The sequence below is a fragment of the Diplotaxodon limnothrissa genome, linkage group LG1 (assembly GCF_057381915.1).
Source record: "Diplotaxodon limnothrissa isolate DT_005_m linkage group LG1, D_limnothrissa_male_GT1.1, whole genome shotgun sequence".
In the NCBI taxonomy this organism is placed as follows: Eukaryota; Metazoa; Chordata; class Actinopteri; order Cichliformes; family Cichlidae; genus Diplotaxodon; species Diplotaxodon limnothrissa.
The window spans coordinates 28,574,684-28,592,382 of NC_140596.1; the positions used below are offsets into that span (position 1 = coordinate 28,574,684).

At 40.1% G+C, this 17,699-nt stretch overlaps 1 protein-coding gene across 5 annotated transcripts in view; it reads left to right on the forward strand.

Annotated features, from left to right (window-relative positions):
- The window catches only part of nhsb (Nance-Horan syndrome b (congenital cataracts and dental anomalies)), a 53,870-nt gene that overhangs the window by 35,186 nt on the left and 985 nt on the right, over positions 1–17,699 (forward strand). For 2 of the 5 annotated variants that reach the window (XM_085356652.1, XM_085356660.1), the window contains exons 2-11: positions 8,149–8,301; positions 8,387–8,523; positions 10,452–10,499; positions 10,730–10,774; positions 10,899–10,940; positions 11,301–11,363; positions 12,178–12,370; positions 13,432–13,563; positions 13,916–14,068; positions 14,348–17,536. In XM_085356652.1, coding sequence (XP_085212778.1) covers positions 8,149–8,301; positions 8,387–8,523; positions 10,452–10,499; positions 10,730–10,774; positions 10,899–10,940; positions 11,301–11,363; positions 12,178–12,370; positions 13,432–13,563; positions 13,916–14,068; positions 14,348–17,536 — 4,155 coding nt within the window. Of the gene's footprint in view, positions 1–8,148; positions 8,302–8,386; positions 8,529–10,417; positions 10,500–10,729; positions 10,775–10,891; positions 10,941–11,300; positions 11,364–12,177; positions 12,375–13,411; positions 13,564–13,915; positions 14,069–14,347; positions 17,537–17,699 lie in introns of all 5 variants that reach the window. The other 3 variants (XM_085356648.1, XM_085356655.1, XM_085356666.1) reach the window with 3 other exon arrangements.

Genomic DNA, 17,699 nt, shown 5'->3' on the forward strand with positions numbered 1-17,699 from the left:
CCACCAGCTCTTCTCCAAAGTCAGAGCTCCAGATTACAGCAGATTACCAGGCGGGGTGCGCTTACACTCTCTCTTTCTGTGAGTGCGTGCTGTTTATTTTACACCCACATGGGGATCATGACCCTGATAGTCAGTTCAGACAAAGACAAAGTTTCTCTAAAGAGGACACTGCATTATTGAAAAAAAGCAACAAAAAAAACCACCATTGAGCTCAGCTTTTCAAACTGTAGACTCAATTTTTTCCCCTCTTCTTCAGTGTTGCAAAGTTCTTCAAATATTTGACTGCATCAATGAGAGATGTTATAACCGCACAGCATGACTTTTAGATCACGGCCATACATATTCCCAGCATGTGGTGGATTAATACATTAATACGTTGACGCTGAAGCCTCCTTCCACATATTACCGCATCATAAAGAGATTATGGTCAGGGACAGCCCATGCCCAGGCAGGAATCTACCATCTGATACAGGCACATGGGGGTGAATCACAGGGACAACAGGGATGGCATACAGACGTGTAGTCCTGTCACTCTTTGTTAGTGTCATGAGGCTGTCAGTAAAGCAGTGGAACATCCACATATTCTGTGGACAAGAAAGAAATAGTCCTTTATAGTGATATGTTGGGTCAGCTGAAGGGAGGAGAAAGCAGGGATAGCAGGCAGGTGGGTGATGATGAGGAGGAGGAGGAGGGAGAGGTCTGTGTATGCAGATGTTGTTAGTTGTTGTTAGATGTTGGGCTTGCACAGGAATGGTTTATAAAGGTCTGTAGCTTTAAATAAGATGTTATTACTGAGAAACAGATGATAAGGAGTCTAAAAGAGAAAGGAGGACCAACAGACGAAGACACAGAGGGAGAAAAGAAAAAGAGGAACTATACAGCTGCTGACTATGGCTTTGGCTTGTCTTGGTCTAGGGTGCGTCCCTGTGCGATCCAGAGGTACTGTCTCCAACGTCAAGTGTATCTTAAACTTCTTTCTTCCTGTTTAGTCCTTATTTTGATTGTCTAAAATATTCATTGGATTTTTATTAGGACAGGACCATTCTCCTGTGTTGATTTTATATCATTTGTAGAATCAATGTAGAATATTGCCGTATCCATATTTTTGGGAGGGAGTGGTGTATTAGGCTGTATATATAGAGTGCTCAAACACAGATATCCATTTAGTGTTAATAATGCATAACTTTAAACCTTTGTGTATACTGTATTCGCAAATTAATTTATCTGCCTTCAAATTCATATAAATTTGAGTGACATCCCATTCTTAATTCAAAGGGTTTAATAGGATGTCGGCCCAACCTTTGCAGCTATATCAGCTGCAACTCTTCTAGGAAGGTTAATTCAAAAGTTTTAGGAGTGAGCTTAAGGGAATTCTTGACCATTCTTTCAGACACTGATGTTGGATGAGAAGGCCTGGCTTGCAGTCTCCACTCTAATTCATCCCAAAGGTGTTCTATCAGTTTGAGATCAGGGCTCTGTGCATGCCAGTCAAGTTCTTCCACACCAAACTTATTCATCCATGTCTTTATGGACTTTGCTTTGTGCAAAGTCTATGTTGCACAGTCATGTTGGAACAGGAAGGGGCCGTCCCCAGAATGTTCCCATAAAGTTTGGAGCATGAAATTGTCCAACATGTCTTGGTATTCTGAAGCATTAAGAGTTCCATTTCTTCTGGAACTAAAGGACCCACCCCAACTCCTGAAAGAGAAACCCACACCATAATTCCCCCTCCATCAAACTTTACACTTGACACAATACATTCAGACAAGTACTGTTCTCCTGGCAACTGCCAAACCGAGACTCGTCCATCGGATTGCCAGATGGAGAAGTGTGATTCGTTCCTCCAGTGCTCTAGAGTCCAGTGGCGGCGTGCTTTACAATGCTTTCCATTGCACTTTCATATAATGTGATGTAAGGCTTGGATGCAACTGCTCGAACATGGAAACCCATTCCATGAAACTCTTTATGCACTATTCTTGAGCTAATATGAAGGTCACATAAGGTTTGGAAGTCTGCAGCAACTGACTCTGCAGAAAGTTGGCAATTTCGATGCGCTATGCACCTCAGCATCTGCTGACCATGCGCTGCGATTTTACGTGGCCAACCACTTTGTGGCTCATTTGCTGTCACTCGCAAACGCTTCCACTTTGTTATATACTATTAACAGCTGACTGTGGAATATTTAATAGTGAGGAAATTTCACAACTGGACTTATTGCACAGGTGGCATTGTTTCACGGTACTACGCTGGAATTCACTAAGTTCCTGAAAGTGATTCATTCTTTTACTCGTGTTTGTAGAAGCGGTCTGCATGCTTGATTTTATAAACCTGTATTGTCTACCAAGCATTTTGTCACATAGTGATGCAGTGGTAGTACTGTTGTTTTACAGCAAGAAGGCCCTGGATTCAAATCCATCAACTGGTTGGGGACTTCCTACATAGAGTTTGCATGTTCTCCTTGTGGGATAAATGGAAGAAAATCTATGCATGTGGTTAGAAAAGAAAAGAATTAAGTCCTTTTCAGTTGTCAAGATCAGGGAAACTAGCGATTAGAGAACCAGGAAGAGATAAAAGCAATTTTTTTGTGCCAAGGTATAAACATGTTTATTTCTGCCATGAATTTTTTGGCATAGAAGTCAAAGGGACTGGCTTTTAAGCACTTCCATGTTGGAATCTAAGTTGCCACTTTGTATAAACGTTTAGTTGATTGAGTTTTGTACTGTTGGTCACAAGTTTAAAAATATATATTGTATGCCATTGTATATTGTTTAGATTAATAGACATTAATCAATAAGTCAACCTAAAGATTAACTGATTCAATTAATTAGTTTTTATAACAATAAGCCTTGTACAGCAAACGATTATACTGCCATTTTATAGGGGTTGGAAAAAAATTGATACAGCATATATAAGTATATTTTGTCTGGCAATATTGTATTGATACAGTCACACAAAATATTGATATTTTATTCTAATAAATTAAAATATTCCAGGAATACTACAAACAAAAGGGCCCATCTTGCCAATCTCTCAGAGAGATTGGCAAAGGTTGGCAAATAATTGGTACCTCATTTATAAATGTAGACAGACTGCCAACATGTTGACTAAGTATTTGTAAAATGAGCGCAACTTGAGGGAACAGGGAGGTTGCTTTGAGTAAATGTTAAAATTAAATGTGAATTTTTGTCTATGTAGACAGCAACAGATGTGTGATTTTTGATGATTAATCACTGATATTTGCTGTATTATCAGAAGCTGATTTAATTTAACTGCAAACTTGATCCCATTCAATCGCAGACTGGTGGCAGTCTTATGACAACATTTACGGAACCTTTTAGTGACAAAGAGATATGGAAAGTTTAAATTGAAGGACATCATTTTCCCAAAAAAACTTTGATTAAAAAAAGTTTGATAAATTGCAATAAATGATGATGCAATACTCATATAGAAAATCGCAAAATGTTAATATTAATTAATTGCAATAATATTGTATCGGGAGCAGTACTGGGGTAAAGACTCAAGAAAAATAATGTATTATACAATACTCGTTATTTAAGTAATACATTTAAGTTAAGCAGTATGTTACTTGGTTACTCACCGCAGAAAGTGATTCATTACACTACTTATTATTGTATCATTACTCTATAAAATTACCTGAAATTATTACATCATTACCAGTTAACAATATAAACCTATAGGCTACAGTCCCACACACCAACACAAATCCCTACCCTAATGGTGACACACGTAGGATCTTTCTTTAGTATTTGCACATGAAAACACAGCCGGCAACACAAAGCAAAGATGAAAAGCAGCCCAAAGAGACTTTAAAGCAATCGCCACAGTGATTCTACTTTAGAAACATGAAAAGGTAGAAAGAGACTACAAGTCTGAGTTCTCATTCAATTCAATTCCACTTTATTTACATACAGCGCAAAATCACAACAACGTTCAACTCAAGGCACTTTATACTGTAAGGCAGAGAGCCTTCAATAATAGAAATCACTCCCTTTGCTACCTGGTGAAGATCAGGGTCTGGCTGCTGGGCAGGAGACAGCAAACACAGCGATAAAGTCACTCTGGATTCTTTGCTAGCTTTGTGTTAGCATGCTGTCTGTGCAGCTGCTTGCAAAGGGCTAAAGTTGTATGAGCAGCATAATGTAGCTGGATGCCACTTCAACTTTACCATCACACTCTCATCCTATTGTGCAATAAAAATTAAAGTAATTTCCGTATCTCCACTCCTCAAAAGCTCTATTGCTGTACCACTGTGCCATTTTTCTCTTTCCACACATGAAATAAAATCAGCTGATCGTAGCTTGTAATTGTAACTGTAATGTAAATACAGTAACTCTTTACATTACTGTGCTACTGAAAAATATCATGTAATCACAGTAGCGTGTTACACCCAGCAAAGATCCTGAGTGAAGTATTGTGATAATATCATATCGTGGGGTGTCTGACGATTCACACCATTTACATCTTTATAGTCATTTGTACTTACACTGACCACTCAAAATACTTTAATATAGTACACTATTCCATGCATGAGCATATTATCTACCTCACATTCTCAGCCGGCTCAGAATCACCAGTTACCCACAGAGACACAAGGAGACCATGCAGATTCCACAGAAAAAGGCCACAGTGGACCAGGAGGAGATACAAAACCAGAATCTCAGAAAATATGAGATGTTGCACCGTTTGAGTTGCCATACGCTCACAGTGCAATTTTCCTAAGCAGAACTGGCTGGCTTGTGTTTCTTATATAACAGCTGTCTACTATGACAAGATTCTGCAGCTACTGCCTAGGGTGTATACTGCCTGACCCAGATACACCCTAATACATTCTACTAATGACTTACATTCACTCACATCTGCACAAGAGAGATTGAAAGAGATTAAAAAAAAAGAGAGAGATACAAAATCTGTATATATATATATATATATATATATATATATATATATAAATATAGCTGGACCAGTAATAGAAAAGTTAATGCTAAATCTGGGACATGTGTAGTTGTCACAGATGATTATGTCTGGTTGTAGTCCTGCTTCATACAACCTTGATACAAGTATAGTTGTGACACTGTGTAAAATGGTAATAAAAACACATTTTTAGATCATTTAGCACATATTGAATCAAAAGTAGCACAAAAAACAACTTAAAAAATGTTGATTATTTTTGACAGATATGTTGAATTTGCTGGTAAAAACTCTTAAATGAAACAGTGATATAAAGGCAACAAACAGTTTTGCAGTTCTTAAAAAAAACACCTGGTGAGACATCTCACAACTAGTTCATTAATAAAGCTCTATTAATAACATGACTGAGTCTAAAAAGAGCATCCCAGATAGGCATGGCATCCTCTTTCCATCCCTTTTGTTTCACAGATTACGAATACTATTGCCAAATCTTTGATCAAATCTATCAGAAGTGGGAATAATTTATGCTGAAGTTAAACATCTGAAGTTTACATCAAGCAAAACTGGGAAGAAAGAAAAGATCTTTTTCAACTACGGTAAAGCAGCTCTGAAACAGAGTGCTGTTAAAAAAATGATGCAACACTGAGGTAAACATGACTTGAATGAAACATGTTGCCAGTATCAGATTTAAAAGCATGTATTTCAAAGAGTTAAGTTTCATGATTTCTAGATTAATAAGCTCTGTTTGTTCGATTTTCATTTGAATTCAATTCATTTTTAATTTACTAGGATTATTTATATTTAGAGTTTTTTTTTTTGTTTGTTTGTTTTTGGAGTGTGCCCAAGATCTCAAGCTGTTATAAGTGCCACCAGACCTCCTGCAGATATTCAGCACACCCAACATGGCGAGAGAAAGGAAACTGCATGTGGCAAAACTGTGTTCATCCAACACTGTCAGTGTAATAAAAGCAGCTGTTTGACATATAGGTGCTTCAATTTGCTGTTTGGTTAATTGCAGTGTTACAGCATTGCAACTGGGTTGCCAATTTTGGGGTTGTAACATCTGAACACACAATAATTGTCCAGTTGAAACAAACTGACATTTTTCTGCCTTTAAACTTAGATACTGTTGATCTAAGAGTTGATACAACATAAAATGCTATCTTTTTCTCATCTGTTTGTTTTCTCTGTTTCTCATCAATACTTTTTTTTGGGGGGGGGGGGGGTATTGAAGTTGTTCAGCAAATCGTTTTGAGATCTCTCTTTACCGTCTGCATGCATTTATCACAAAATTTTGTTTGATATTCTCAGGCATTTACTCTCTTTTGTACTCTACTTTTTTCTTTCATACTTCCCCCTCTGCAAGTTGCTGACACTGCATCTGCAAATGTCACAGTTTGGGGAAACAGAGACTTAAACGTAGAGTAAAAAAGAGAGCAATGATGGATAAAGAGAGAAAGTTGGCAAGATACGGGACTTTAAGTCAGCATTCATGCTTTCAGTTTGTTCAGTTTAATCTGACTTGATTAAGATCATACCACACTTTATGAGTACTCATATAGAAATGCTGGTTGTACTAAACAGCAACAATGTACCAATTTAATGGACATAATGTGGTCAGCAATGTACAGACACTCAACTTTTCTTCCAGCTTTGGTCAATATATTTTGCTTGTCTGTCCTACTTGTAATGAAACTAAAATATATTTTCGTTTCTCTTAAAAAAGTTCAAGTTCTTTTCTTCAGCTGTGTGAAGTCTTGTTATATCTTCAAAAACATTATCTTTATGAATTATACAGATGTGAAATCTAAAAAAGTGACTTTGTCTGTAACTGTAATTTGTAATGGTTTGCTTGATGTCACTGAACGGACTCTGTGTTTTTTAACCTTGTAGTTTACATGAGCCAAATGCTGTCTGATTATAATTGGATGCAGGCACATATAAGGAAGGTTGCGTGGCTACTGACATACAGTGTGGCTTCCAAGGATGCAAGTGCATTTTGAATTATGAGTTATAAGACAATTGATTGCATAAGTTAAAGAGCTTAACAGCCCGTATCGGTCATTCTTTCACTTCTTGTGTGAACATCAACTTTGAGAATTATATACAAATTATATATATATATATATATATATATATATATATATATATATATATATATATATATATATATATATATATATATATATATAATTTATGATGGGAGAAATTTTTCTTTGGTGAAATCTTTGTTGCAATAAATACATGAAGGACTGCAAAATTTACAGTGGTCTGTTGGTATGTTCAGAGTTTAAGGTGTGGGTTTAGCTGCCACCTGCTGGTGTGTCAGGGCTTTGTCTCGTGTTTTCATCCACAAGACATACAGACTAGAGACTGGCAAATTCTGTCTGTAAACAGATTTGAAGAAGGTTCTGGCTGAAGTCTTTCAGTGTGGAGCCTGCATGTTCTCCCTGTGCCTGCGTAGGATCTCTTCGGGCATGCCAGCTTCCCCCTGCAAGCATGTCTAAAGACTTACTTGTTAGGTTAACTGGTGATTTTAAATTGGCCAAAGGTGTGAAGGTGGGAGTGAATGATCGTCTTTTTGTCTGTGTTAGTCCTGTGAGGGCTGGAATAGGCTCGAGCCTCCTAATGACCCTGAACTGAACAAATAGTTAAGAATATGGATCGAAGGGTATACTTGTATGTGTGTGCGCAAAGCACTCTGCAAAAGCCCTTTCTTCTAAAAGTAAATAGATATTGCCTTCAAAACTATTTAAAATTCCAAAAGTGAAGTTATTTATGAATTAATGTCATATTGATTGAATGAAGACTACATTATATCTACATTTATTGTGCTGGCCTTCAGCACAACAGCAGCTTTCCTAATTTTATGCTAAAGTATTTTATGGGCAGGTTTTTCCAAGCATCTTGGGGAGCTTGTCATAGTCTTTCTGTGAATTTAGTGCATCTCTCTCCTGTTTCTTCACATGGTCCTCGATGATGTTGATCGCTTTTCCTTCTTCTCCTCATCATCAATTCATAGAATTGTTGTTTTGCTTCAATTTTTTTGGAGACAATTTTGATTTCTGCGCGTCCTGTTTATTTATGATGTAGAAACCATATTTTAGTTTGTGACTGTACATGCAAATTCAAGAGTCCCAAGTTAAAACTTAAACATGGATAGTCATATCAAAGATTCTATTTAAGAGAATTAATTCTGTCTCTCTCCTCTCATCTTAGCGGTGTCAAACCTCGACATAGAGAGCAAGCTGTCGGTTCACTATCAGGCTCCATGGCACCAGCAGCACAATGTATTTCATCCTTGCACCCGACCGCCGTGTCTGGAGGAGCTGCACAGAAACGCTCAGCTCAGTCTCAGAGCTCTGCACCGAGGTGAGAGAGGCAAAATCAGGGGCAAAGTTGCATTATGTACAAAGTATGGATTGGAAATTTGTACTCGTGTGTTCGGTTTTCACAGACGAACAACAGCGGCAGCGGTCCACGAGTCGGGAGAGAAACAGGGTGACCATCTCTATCTCAGTGGCGCCCCCCATGCCCACCTTCCCTTCGCCCCACACCATCCGGCGGCAACAGAGGAGTCGCCTGGCAAGAGCGGTAAGGACTCACTGAGAGTAACATGAACTAAGAGTATGTTACGTTTAACAAACAGGGTGGAGTTAAGATGCGGTTCACCGTAAATGACAGCAACTACGCCAGGGACTTCCCTTGCTTCATAAATCCTCGTTTAGGACTGTGCATCTTATCAGTGGTCAGTTAATATCTGTAGCAAAAGTTGTGATAAAATTTGGTATTTGGCATCAGTATCTCCAAGATTCTTCTTCAGTCAAATGCATGTATTTTGATATTGCACCTTAACACTTATTGTTGACTCCTGTAAAACAAAATAAAAGGAGATAATATTTTCATATACTTACAGTGTCAGAGTTCCACCTCCCTCCACCCATATTTTGATTGCGATTCCTATGCAACACAAGTAATCAAACACACAACAAAGAAAGTTAGAGATTAATTAGATTGATATAATTTTTGCTGCAATCACATATTTTTATAGCGTGATAAAATTATCATTGTGAGTTATTTTGGCCATGATAGTTGTGTAAACCAGTCTTAAAACAATTCTGCCGTGTGGCTCCAAGTAGGAGAAACTACTCCATGCTCTGAACCAATATAATGTTTGCATTTGTGAATGTTGTGTGTGGAGCTCAGATGCAACAGATCCACTTGTCAAATCAGTAACAGTTTTGACAATTTTGAAAACATAGCTTTTAAGGGAACTAAAAAAAACTCCTAATAGAACTCTCAGGTCAGCTGATAAGTCTAGTTGTCCCTAGAAGCAGGCTAAAAACCAGAGGAGATCGGGCCTTTGCGATTGCTGCACCCAAACTTTGGAACAATCTGCCTCTTGAAACTAGGATCTCTTCATCACTTGACATTTTTGAAAACCCGTTTAAAAACACATAATTTAATTGTGACTGAGTTTTGTTCTTTGTGTGTGTTTGATCTACTTTTTACTTTTTTGTCATGAACCGGGCCTTACAGTCATGACAACAACAAAAAGAAAATCCAGACATGGTTAGGAATGTATTCCAAGCTGCTTTATTCTTTTAAATAAATAAAACAGAAAAGAAACCCTACTGTCAAAAACAAACAGTGGTAAGTGTAATCAGTACCATCAGTAGTGTGTGAAGGGATGTATGAGTGGAAGATGATGCATCTAATAGTGTCAAAAGTAAAACACCAAACCTAACGCAGCCAAAGTCCAACCTGGTGTCTCAGAGCCAACCAAAACTATGCCCTAAAGGCTTTTTATATAGAGTCCTGGCACACTGGCCCAGGTGTTGCCAGTGTCACTGATTGTAAACGGGAACTCTGCCTCTCCAGTGCCTGCATACAAGACACACATGAGCCAAAAGGAAGGCAGGGTGCAGTGGGTCATCACAACTATGTACAGCACTTTGGTCAACCTTTGTTGTTTTTAAATGTGCTCGTAAATGGCCTGTATTTGTATAGCGCTTTACTAGTCCCTAAGGACCCCAAAGCGCTTTACACTACATTCAGTCATTCACACACTGGTGATGGCAAGCTACATTGTAGCCACAGCCACCCTGGGGCGCACTGACAGAGGCGAGGCTGCCGGACACTGGTGCCACCGGGCCCTCTGACCACCACCAGTAGGCAACGGGTGAAGTGTCTTGCCCAAGGGCACAACGAGACTGTCCGAGCCGGGGCTCGAACCGGCAACCTTCCGATTATGAAGACGAACTGCCAGCTCTTGAGCCACGATCGCCAACATAAATATTTATAAATAAATTGATTGATTGATATGAAATCAGAAAATTGCTTACTTTGAATTCTGTGTACAGGTGACAATAAGCTGCGTAGATAAACTTAAAGTGTTTCCTTAACTGGTTCAAATTGTCGTGTGGTGCTGTTTGCACAACTTTTTGTTGGTTTTTATGAAATCTGTACTTCGTGTCTTCCAATAAAATGATAAAATATCTTATTCTAACTTTTGCATGCAGCAAGAGAGAGCAGAAAGGGAGCGAGACTTAGACTATCAACCCAGGAAGGTAAAACAGAAATTTGTTTGTGATTTTTCTATTGACACATGCTAATGTGAAATTTATGTTATATGCACATTTGTGCACAGTTAAGGCTGTGTGTCTGGAACTACATGTTATCATGCTACATCTTTTATACCACTTCTATTTTTTTAATTGCTTTGGAACTTTTTTGTGTAGAGGTTGTGTGTTTTTAATTACACTCGCTCTACTCTTTCTTGTTTTGAAAACTCTTGAAGGAGAGGCCTGTGAAAGAATCAGAAATCCAGACCATACAGAGAAAAGTAAGAAAGAACATTTACACTTGGCCAAAAATTGATCATTTTCAGTCCTGACAGACTTTACAACATTTGCCTGTGTGTGTAAAAAAAATGCTTGCTTTTATGTGCGTGTTTCTTTCTACTACAGGAGAGGCCAAGAGAAGCAGATGTTCAGACGATCCAAAGAAAGGTAAGAAAGATGTGTCAGAGTGACATACCTGACATCTGATGTCAAATATTTGTACACCGTTTTTTTTCTTTTCTTTTTTTTTACAGCTTTTATGTTAGGAGATAAATGCAGGATTGTTACTATATAACATATGTTAAAAAAATTTCCTGGGTTTTGGGTTGAAGAACAGGAACATGTAGCAGCATCGATTAAATATCTGTTGGGGAGAAAAGGTTGAAAAGAGTGCACCGCCTTGTTCAGTTGTCACCTTTTGATTTTCCTTTAATCTTTTTTATGTGGAATTACTTTATATCTTTTGGATTTCACATGTCACTTCATCGACTTAATTAATTTATTTTTTGTTATATTTTGTGTTCTTAGTTTGAGTGCTTTTACTCACTTCACCCTATTGAAAGTTGCATCTTCATTCCATGGAATAGAAAGGTACCAAGCTTTTTCGTTTTGATTTGTTTTTTTAATCTTCCTATCATATTACTTGTTTAGTAGTTTGAGTCATTCAGCTACAGCTTTCAGTGTGGAGTACTTTGAATTAGACTTAGCTATTGCATAGATTCATTGGACACATCATTACGTACGCCTTACTAGTACTGGATTGGACACTTTTCCCCTCAATTCTTCATATCATAGATTCAACATGGTGCTGGAAACATTGTTCAGAGGTTTTGGTCTGACAAGATAAACTCACAGTTGCTACAGATTTGTCAGCTACATATCCAGGATGTAAATCTTCTGTGCCACCACCACATCCCAAAGGTGATCTATTAGAATGAGATCTGATGACTGTGGAGGTCATTTGAGTACAGTGAACTCACTGTCATGTTCAAAAAGCCAGTTTGAGATGATTGGCGCTTTGTGACATGATATGTTATCATGCTCAAAGCAGCCACCAGAAGATGGGTACACTTCTGTGACCAACAACCAAACCACATTCAAAATCACTTCCCCATTCTGATTCTTGAATTTCATCTCTGTTGGGTAATTTTGACAATGTCTACAAACCTAAATATCTTGAGTTGCTGGCATGTGATTGGCCGAATAGATATTTGTGTCATTCATCATTTGAACAAAGTGTACCTAATGAAGTGTCCATGAGTGTATATGATATTGTTAGAAAAATTGTAAAAAAAAAAAAAAAGATTCACCTCACCAATGTAAGTAGTTACTGTTAATCTGTAACTTTCTCAAATTAAATCCTAACGCACATTTAATGCTGCCAATATCTGCCTGTTTCTTACAGGCTACCTCTACAGGGGAAGGTGAAGGCGGTGAGGTCTTGGGAAGCAACAGAGCCCAGGCCTCAGCCCCCAGTGCACCTTCAACCCAGGATAAGCAGACAAACTGGTCAAAGGAAAACGTCCCACCATCAGATCACAAGTCATCTGGCGATTCTCATGCTATCTCTTCCTGTATCATCCCGATCAATGTCACAGGTAAGTTAAAGAAGAAAGAGAAAATAAAGTTGAAAAATAAACAGCATTTAAATCAGTTGATAATCTGAAACATATAATGCACAGGCCTTATTCGGTATGTGCTACAGCTCATTCATGGGCTGTTACTGTTAAACATATCTGTTCTGTTATTTGTAAATGTTGGGATCATAAGCTTTAATAGCTTAAACTCTATTTAAGAACTACATACAAACTACATAGTTACTAGTAAATATGAATTTCAACACTGTTTTAAAGTACACGTTTGAACAGTCACTAAAAGAGGAAAGGGCAGTACTTTTACCATTTGCAATAGGTCAAACGCTTTAAACCGCACATTAATAGCAATAATAGGAACTTTTAATTGTAAGCACAGAAATTAAGATGCAACTGAAGTGGCAAAGAAATATATTGCCTCAAAGAAAAGAACAGCCAAACCTGCTGTTTGCAGCAACTACTTGCGGCCTTTTACAACTATCACGGTTCTTTGGCCATACCATGCACATGTCTGGAAAGATTCCCCTTACTCTGCAATCTGTTGTGACCATCGCTCACCCATAGTTAATGGTATAGAATCGTACCGGATAGAAAATAAAAACTTGACAATTCTTATGGCTTAAACTCTACGGTGACTATTAAAACACAGGTGTAAGGAGCATATGAACGTGCAAATGTTAGATTCTATTTACATGCATAGAAAAGGTGTAACTGGCCTCGATTGTGCAGTTTCTATATACACATACACAGAAAAAGAAACAGTGCATTTTATTTGAAGTAAATATTCTAATCAATTGCCATATAGATGTTGTGAATCTTGGTACCCTAGGCAGTTTATAGGGTAAGTTTAATCAAGATTGAACCAGTCATCTTGGAGGACTTCAGGAACAAACATACAGCCTACGCTAAAATCATTATAGCACGATGATGATGACTTTTACTGGCCTTTGTCAGGACCCAAACAGAGACTTTCTCATCTAGATATTCCCGAACCTGGGATCATACCAGATAGTTTCTTTAAAAAGATTATTAAACAACATTTTATATATACATTGTTGTTATTACAGGAGTTGGGTTTGACAGGGAAGCAAGTGCTCGATGCTCTCTAGTCCATTCTCAGTCAGTTCTTCAGAGGAGAAGGAAGCTAAGGAGGAGGAAAACCATAACAGGAATACCCAAAAGAGTACAGCACGATATGGGTATGTTATAATAAAATCCTTCTCACATAGTATTTTACTATACTATGTATTTTTGTACTTTTGGCAATAAAAAAGATGACATGTATTTTTTGCAAACAGCTAATTTGGTTCTCCATTTTTAAAGAGGCTTAAATGTGAATTATTTTGATCATGAGTTAAAAAACTTCACAATTATGTGTAAAGTTTAAAGATGCGAGCCAAAAGGATATTAAAAAACAAAGTTGTTGTTTATTTAAGGGTTCGTCTTCCTGCGGGGTTGTTTGTGGATATCACATTCTGAAGAAAAACTCAGATGAAAAAGTTAGCGCAGGATATTTCCGAAAGTAAAGACACTTTGATTCTTTGCTTTCAGATTCCGATGAATCACCTGTGGCAAGAGAGCGCACAGTGATTATCCATGCCAATCCACATCAACTCTCGCTCTGTCAGGAAGAACTCTCAGTCAGTGGTCGCCTCCATCACACTCGTGACTCTGGCTGCCAGACAGATGATTTTCTTATAGCATGTAAGTTTCTGATACTGGAGGAGGTTCTTTAGGGTGAGCACTTTTACCACACATTACAGCACGGTTCCTCCTTGATTAATCTACTCTGTTTTCAAAGACCCTCTAGATCCCATTGCATGAAAATTATCTCGAAGCTGCTTATCTACTTTCATCCCTAAACTTGATTAATTGATCTGGAATTATAATTAATTCTTTTTTGCAGTTACAATCTACAGGCCACATGCATTAAGAAATATCTCCATCTGTTCCCCTCTCTCTTTTCTGTTTTTTCATTTTCAGGTACAGCTGCTCCCTCCAGAAGGCGTATTAGAGCTCAGCGAGGCCATCAGGGAATTCCTGCCTCTTTGTCCCATTCAACAGGAAATATTTCTTCTCTTGGTGACCAATCAGACTCAACATACACCACAGCCACATCCCATGGTGGGCGATTGCGCTCCCGTAGCCTTCCACGAGAGGGTGGACGTCTGATGGATAGTGATGAGGATGACGATGACAATTATGACGATGATGATGAGGATGAAGAATTGTCACCTTACGAAGCAGAGGACTTTATTCCAGCTGGCCCCAGTCCAAGAATGAAGATGATGATGATGAAGGATGAAGAGGAGAGCACAGATGACCAAGCAGCTCCAGAGCCGCTACAGCTTGGAAGCCTAAAAAGGCTGCAGAGAACTGGGGAGAGAGACAGAGGAGGTGGAGGAGGTGGAAGCCCAGAGCATAGCTGGATGGAGAGGGGTCGTTCACGGTTACCACGCAAGGCTGACATGGGCAGCTGCGAGATCTCGTCAAGCTCAGATACGTTTAGTAGCCCTATTCATTCAGTGTCTACAACAGGAGTCTTAGGCAGCCATGTGGATCACAAAGAAGACCACCAGTCATCCAGCGGGAACTGGAGTGGTTCTAGTTCTACCTGCCCCTCACAAACATCTGAAACCATCCCGCCACCCTCTTCTCCACCCTTGACAGGCTCATCCCACTGTGATTCAGAGCTGTCACTCAACACCGTGCCCAATGCTATTGATGAGGGATTCTCCCTCGATCCCTCATATCACTCTGACCTCAGACCCCAAGGCCAGGGTCACAGATCAAGCTCATTCACATCCTCAGCCACAGACCAGCTGGATGATGCAGGGGTCAGTACAGCCAGTGAAGGAGAGTGGACATACCCTCCAGACCAAGATCAGACTGACCAAGATCAAGACCCTGACCAGACCCAAAACCTGAGCCAGAGCCATGGGGTAACCCAAGAGTACAGCTCTAAACATAGCCTTGAAGACCAAGCTGGCTTCAGTGACAAAACGAGCAACACTGAAACAGAGCCTGGCTCTCATTACCCATCTGATACAGAAGGTTTCTATTCCTCCTCTGTGCATATCAGAGAGTGTAATCAGAGTTATAGAGGATACATGTATAACTATGCAGACCAAGGGCCTGACTGTGGTCAGTCCAACACTGTGGCAGCACCACTATCACATGGAGTTTACCCTGAGCCCTCAGCTGACTTCAGAGCAGGCACTCTAACCCTGGGGAGGACATCTCGTTCATTAAGGAAACCGAAAGTCAAACCTCCACCACCCAAACGAACCTCCTCACTAAAGGAACCCAGTGGTAGTGTTGATGTCGGAACGGACACACAGGCAGATCAGGATCAACCAAAGATGGTTATTGAGCAGGAGCTTACTTTGTCTTCCACAGATATGAAGCTGGAACTGGACCTAGAGCTTGGAGTTGCTCCAGAACCATTACAGACATCCTGTTTAGTGGCAGAGCCTTTGGGAACATGGGGAATGGGACTGGGGGAAACCGTGGACATAGTAGAGCCCATGTCTTTCAGCTCTGCAGATACACACTCATTTAAAGATGAAGGTGCTGTGCAATCTGACTATGCAGACCTTTGGCTTCATAACAGTGAACTGAAGTCCAACAATGGTGAGTACACATCCATGTCCAACTCAAGCACCGCCACAGGCACTACTGTCATGGAGTGTATCAAGTCACCAGACAGCTCTTCCTCTTCCACAGAAACCCAAACCCAGGCCCCTACCCAGGCTTCAGACACCGTGGCAACTAGTTCACCACTCCCACCTGAAGACTTCAAACTAGGGTCTCCTGAGAAACTGGCTGGTCTGGCTTCACCATCAAGTGGTTATTCCAGCCAATCAGAAACACCTACATCAACCCTGCCCACATCTTCGGCAGCATTTTTCCCAGGACCATTGTCTCCTTCAACTGGCAAGAGGAAGCCCAAAGTGCCAGAGAGGAAGTCTTCTCTCGCTTCCCTGCAGCATTTCCCCAGAGATGGAGCTTCCATTTCCTCTTGCTATAAGAGAGACCCAGACTTTCCACCTCCACCTTCTCAGCTGGATCTCAGTATCCTTCATGGTGGCTATGTCAGACACACGTTATCCCACCGGACTTACCACATGCACACATTGCACCATAGCAAACACAGAGCTGCAAATGTTTTAGCCACTGGCACAAAGTTGTTGGCTCCTGAAGCATCAAATACCAACCCACCACCAAGTTCAAACTCTACATTAACAATTCCTAGTTCAAATCTGTCAGCGATAACACTGTCTGCTCTTCGATCAGTGCAGCTTCATTCTGTTAGCCAATCTGCAGATCCACAAATTACTTACACTACAGACCAGGAAACACCAAGTGTAACAGAAACTGCTACAAGACCCAAATGTCCTCCTAGTGCTTCTACTCTGGCTCCGCCACCTCCTAACACTAGGCCTCTCCCTCCTCGCAGACCTCCTCCTAGACCACCAGGTCACGAGCACACCTCCTCCCCTGAGCATGCACAACCAACACCTCCTGGCCGTCATCCTGATGGGCCTCCATCTTATGAAAGCCTGCTACTTAGACAGGACCGCTATGGACCTGGAACTTTCTGGGCTATGACTGCCTTCCGAACCCGAATGGACCCATCATCAGACCTCTCTGAGGACAGCTCACCTGTGCATCGACCTGTCCCACGTGCTCCCCATCCATCTCCTGTGGATCTACACACACATATCCATTCTCATAGAGAGTTCAGAGGGCTCACCCACTCATCTCGTGCACATCCTGAGTTTAGGGTTTTAGGAGAACGCTCCTTCTCCCAGGATGATGATGATGATGAAGATGAAGAGGAGGAAGAGGAAGAGCACGTGAAAGAACCCCCTAGACCTGTATGTCCCAGAGGAGGTATGCGATCAGATCATCCTCCACCCCCAGCATATGAGTTTGCTGGGGGATCCCACTCAGACTCAGGGCCCTGGGCTAGTCCAATCAAAGTGCCTGGTACCACAATGGAGACATTGCATTCTTACCTAATCAGTGACCCAAGAAATAGAGGACACGAAGAACAGGAAGAAGAGGAGGAAGTGACATCAGGTGCTACCAGAAGTGCCCAGCAACAACAGCCACAGGAAAGCAAAGATGACTCCACGACTCCTGACACTGAGGATTACTTCAGTAAAGGTATGTTTCTAAGCAAAATACCACTTCCAGAAGAAGTAGGGTATTATTTTGTAAAAAATAAAGAAAATCTCACAAAATGCCATGATGTTTATTAATATTAAGCTGTTGTATCACAAAACAACATTAAAATTCTAAAAAAAAAAAAGGCAGTTTAAGGGATGGC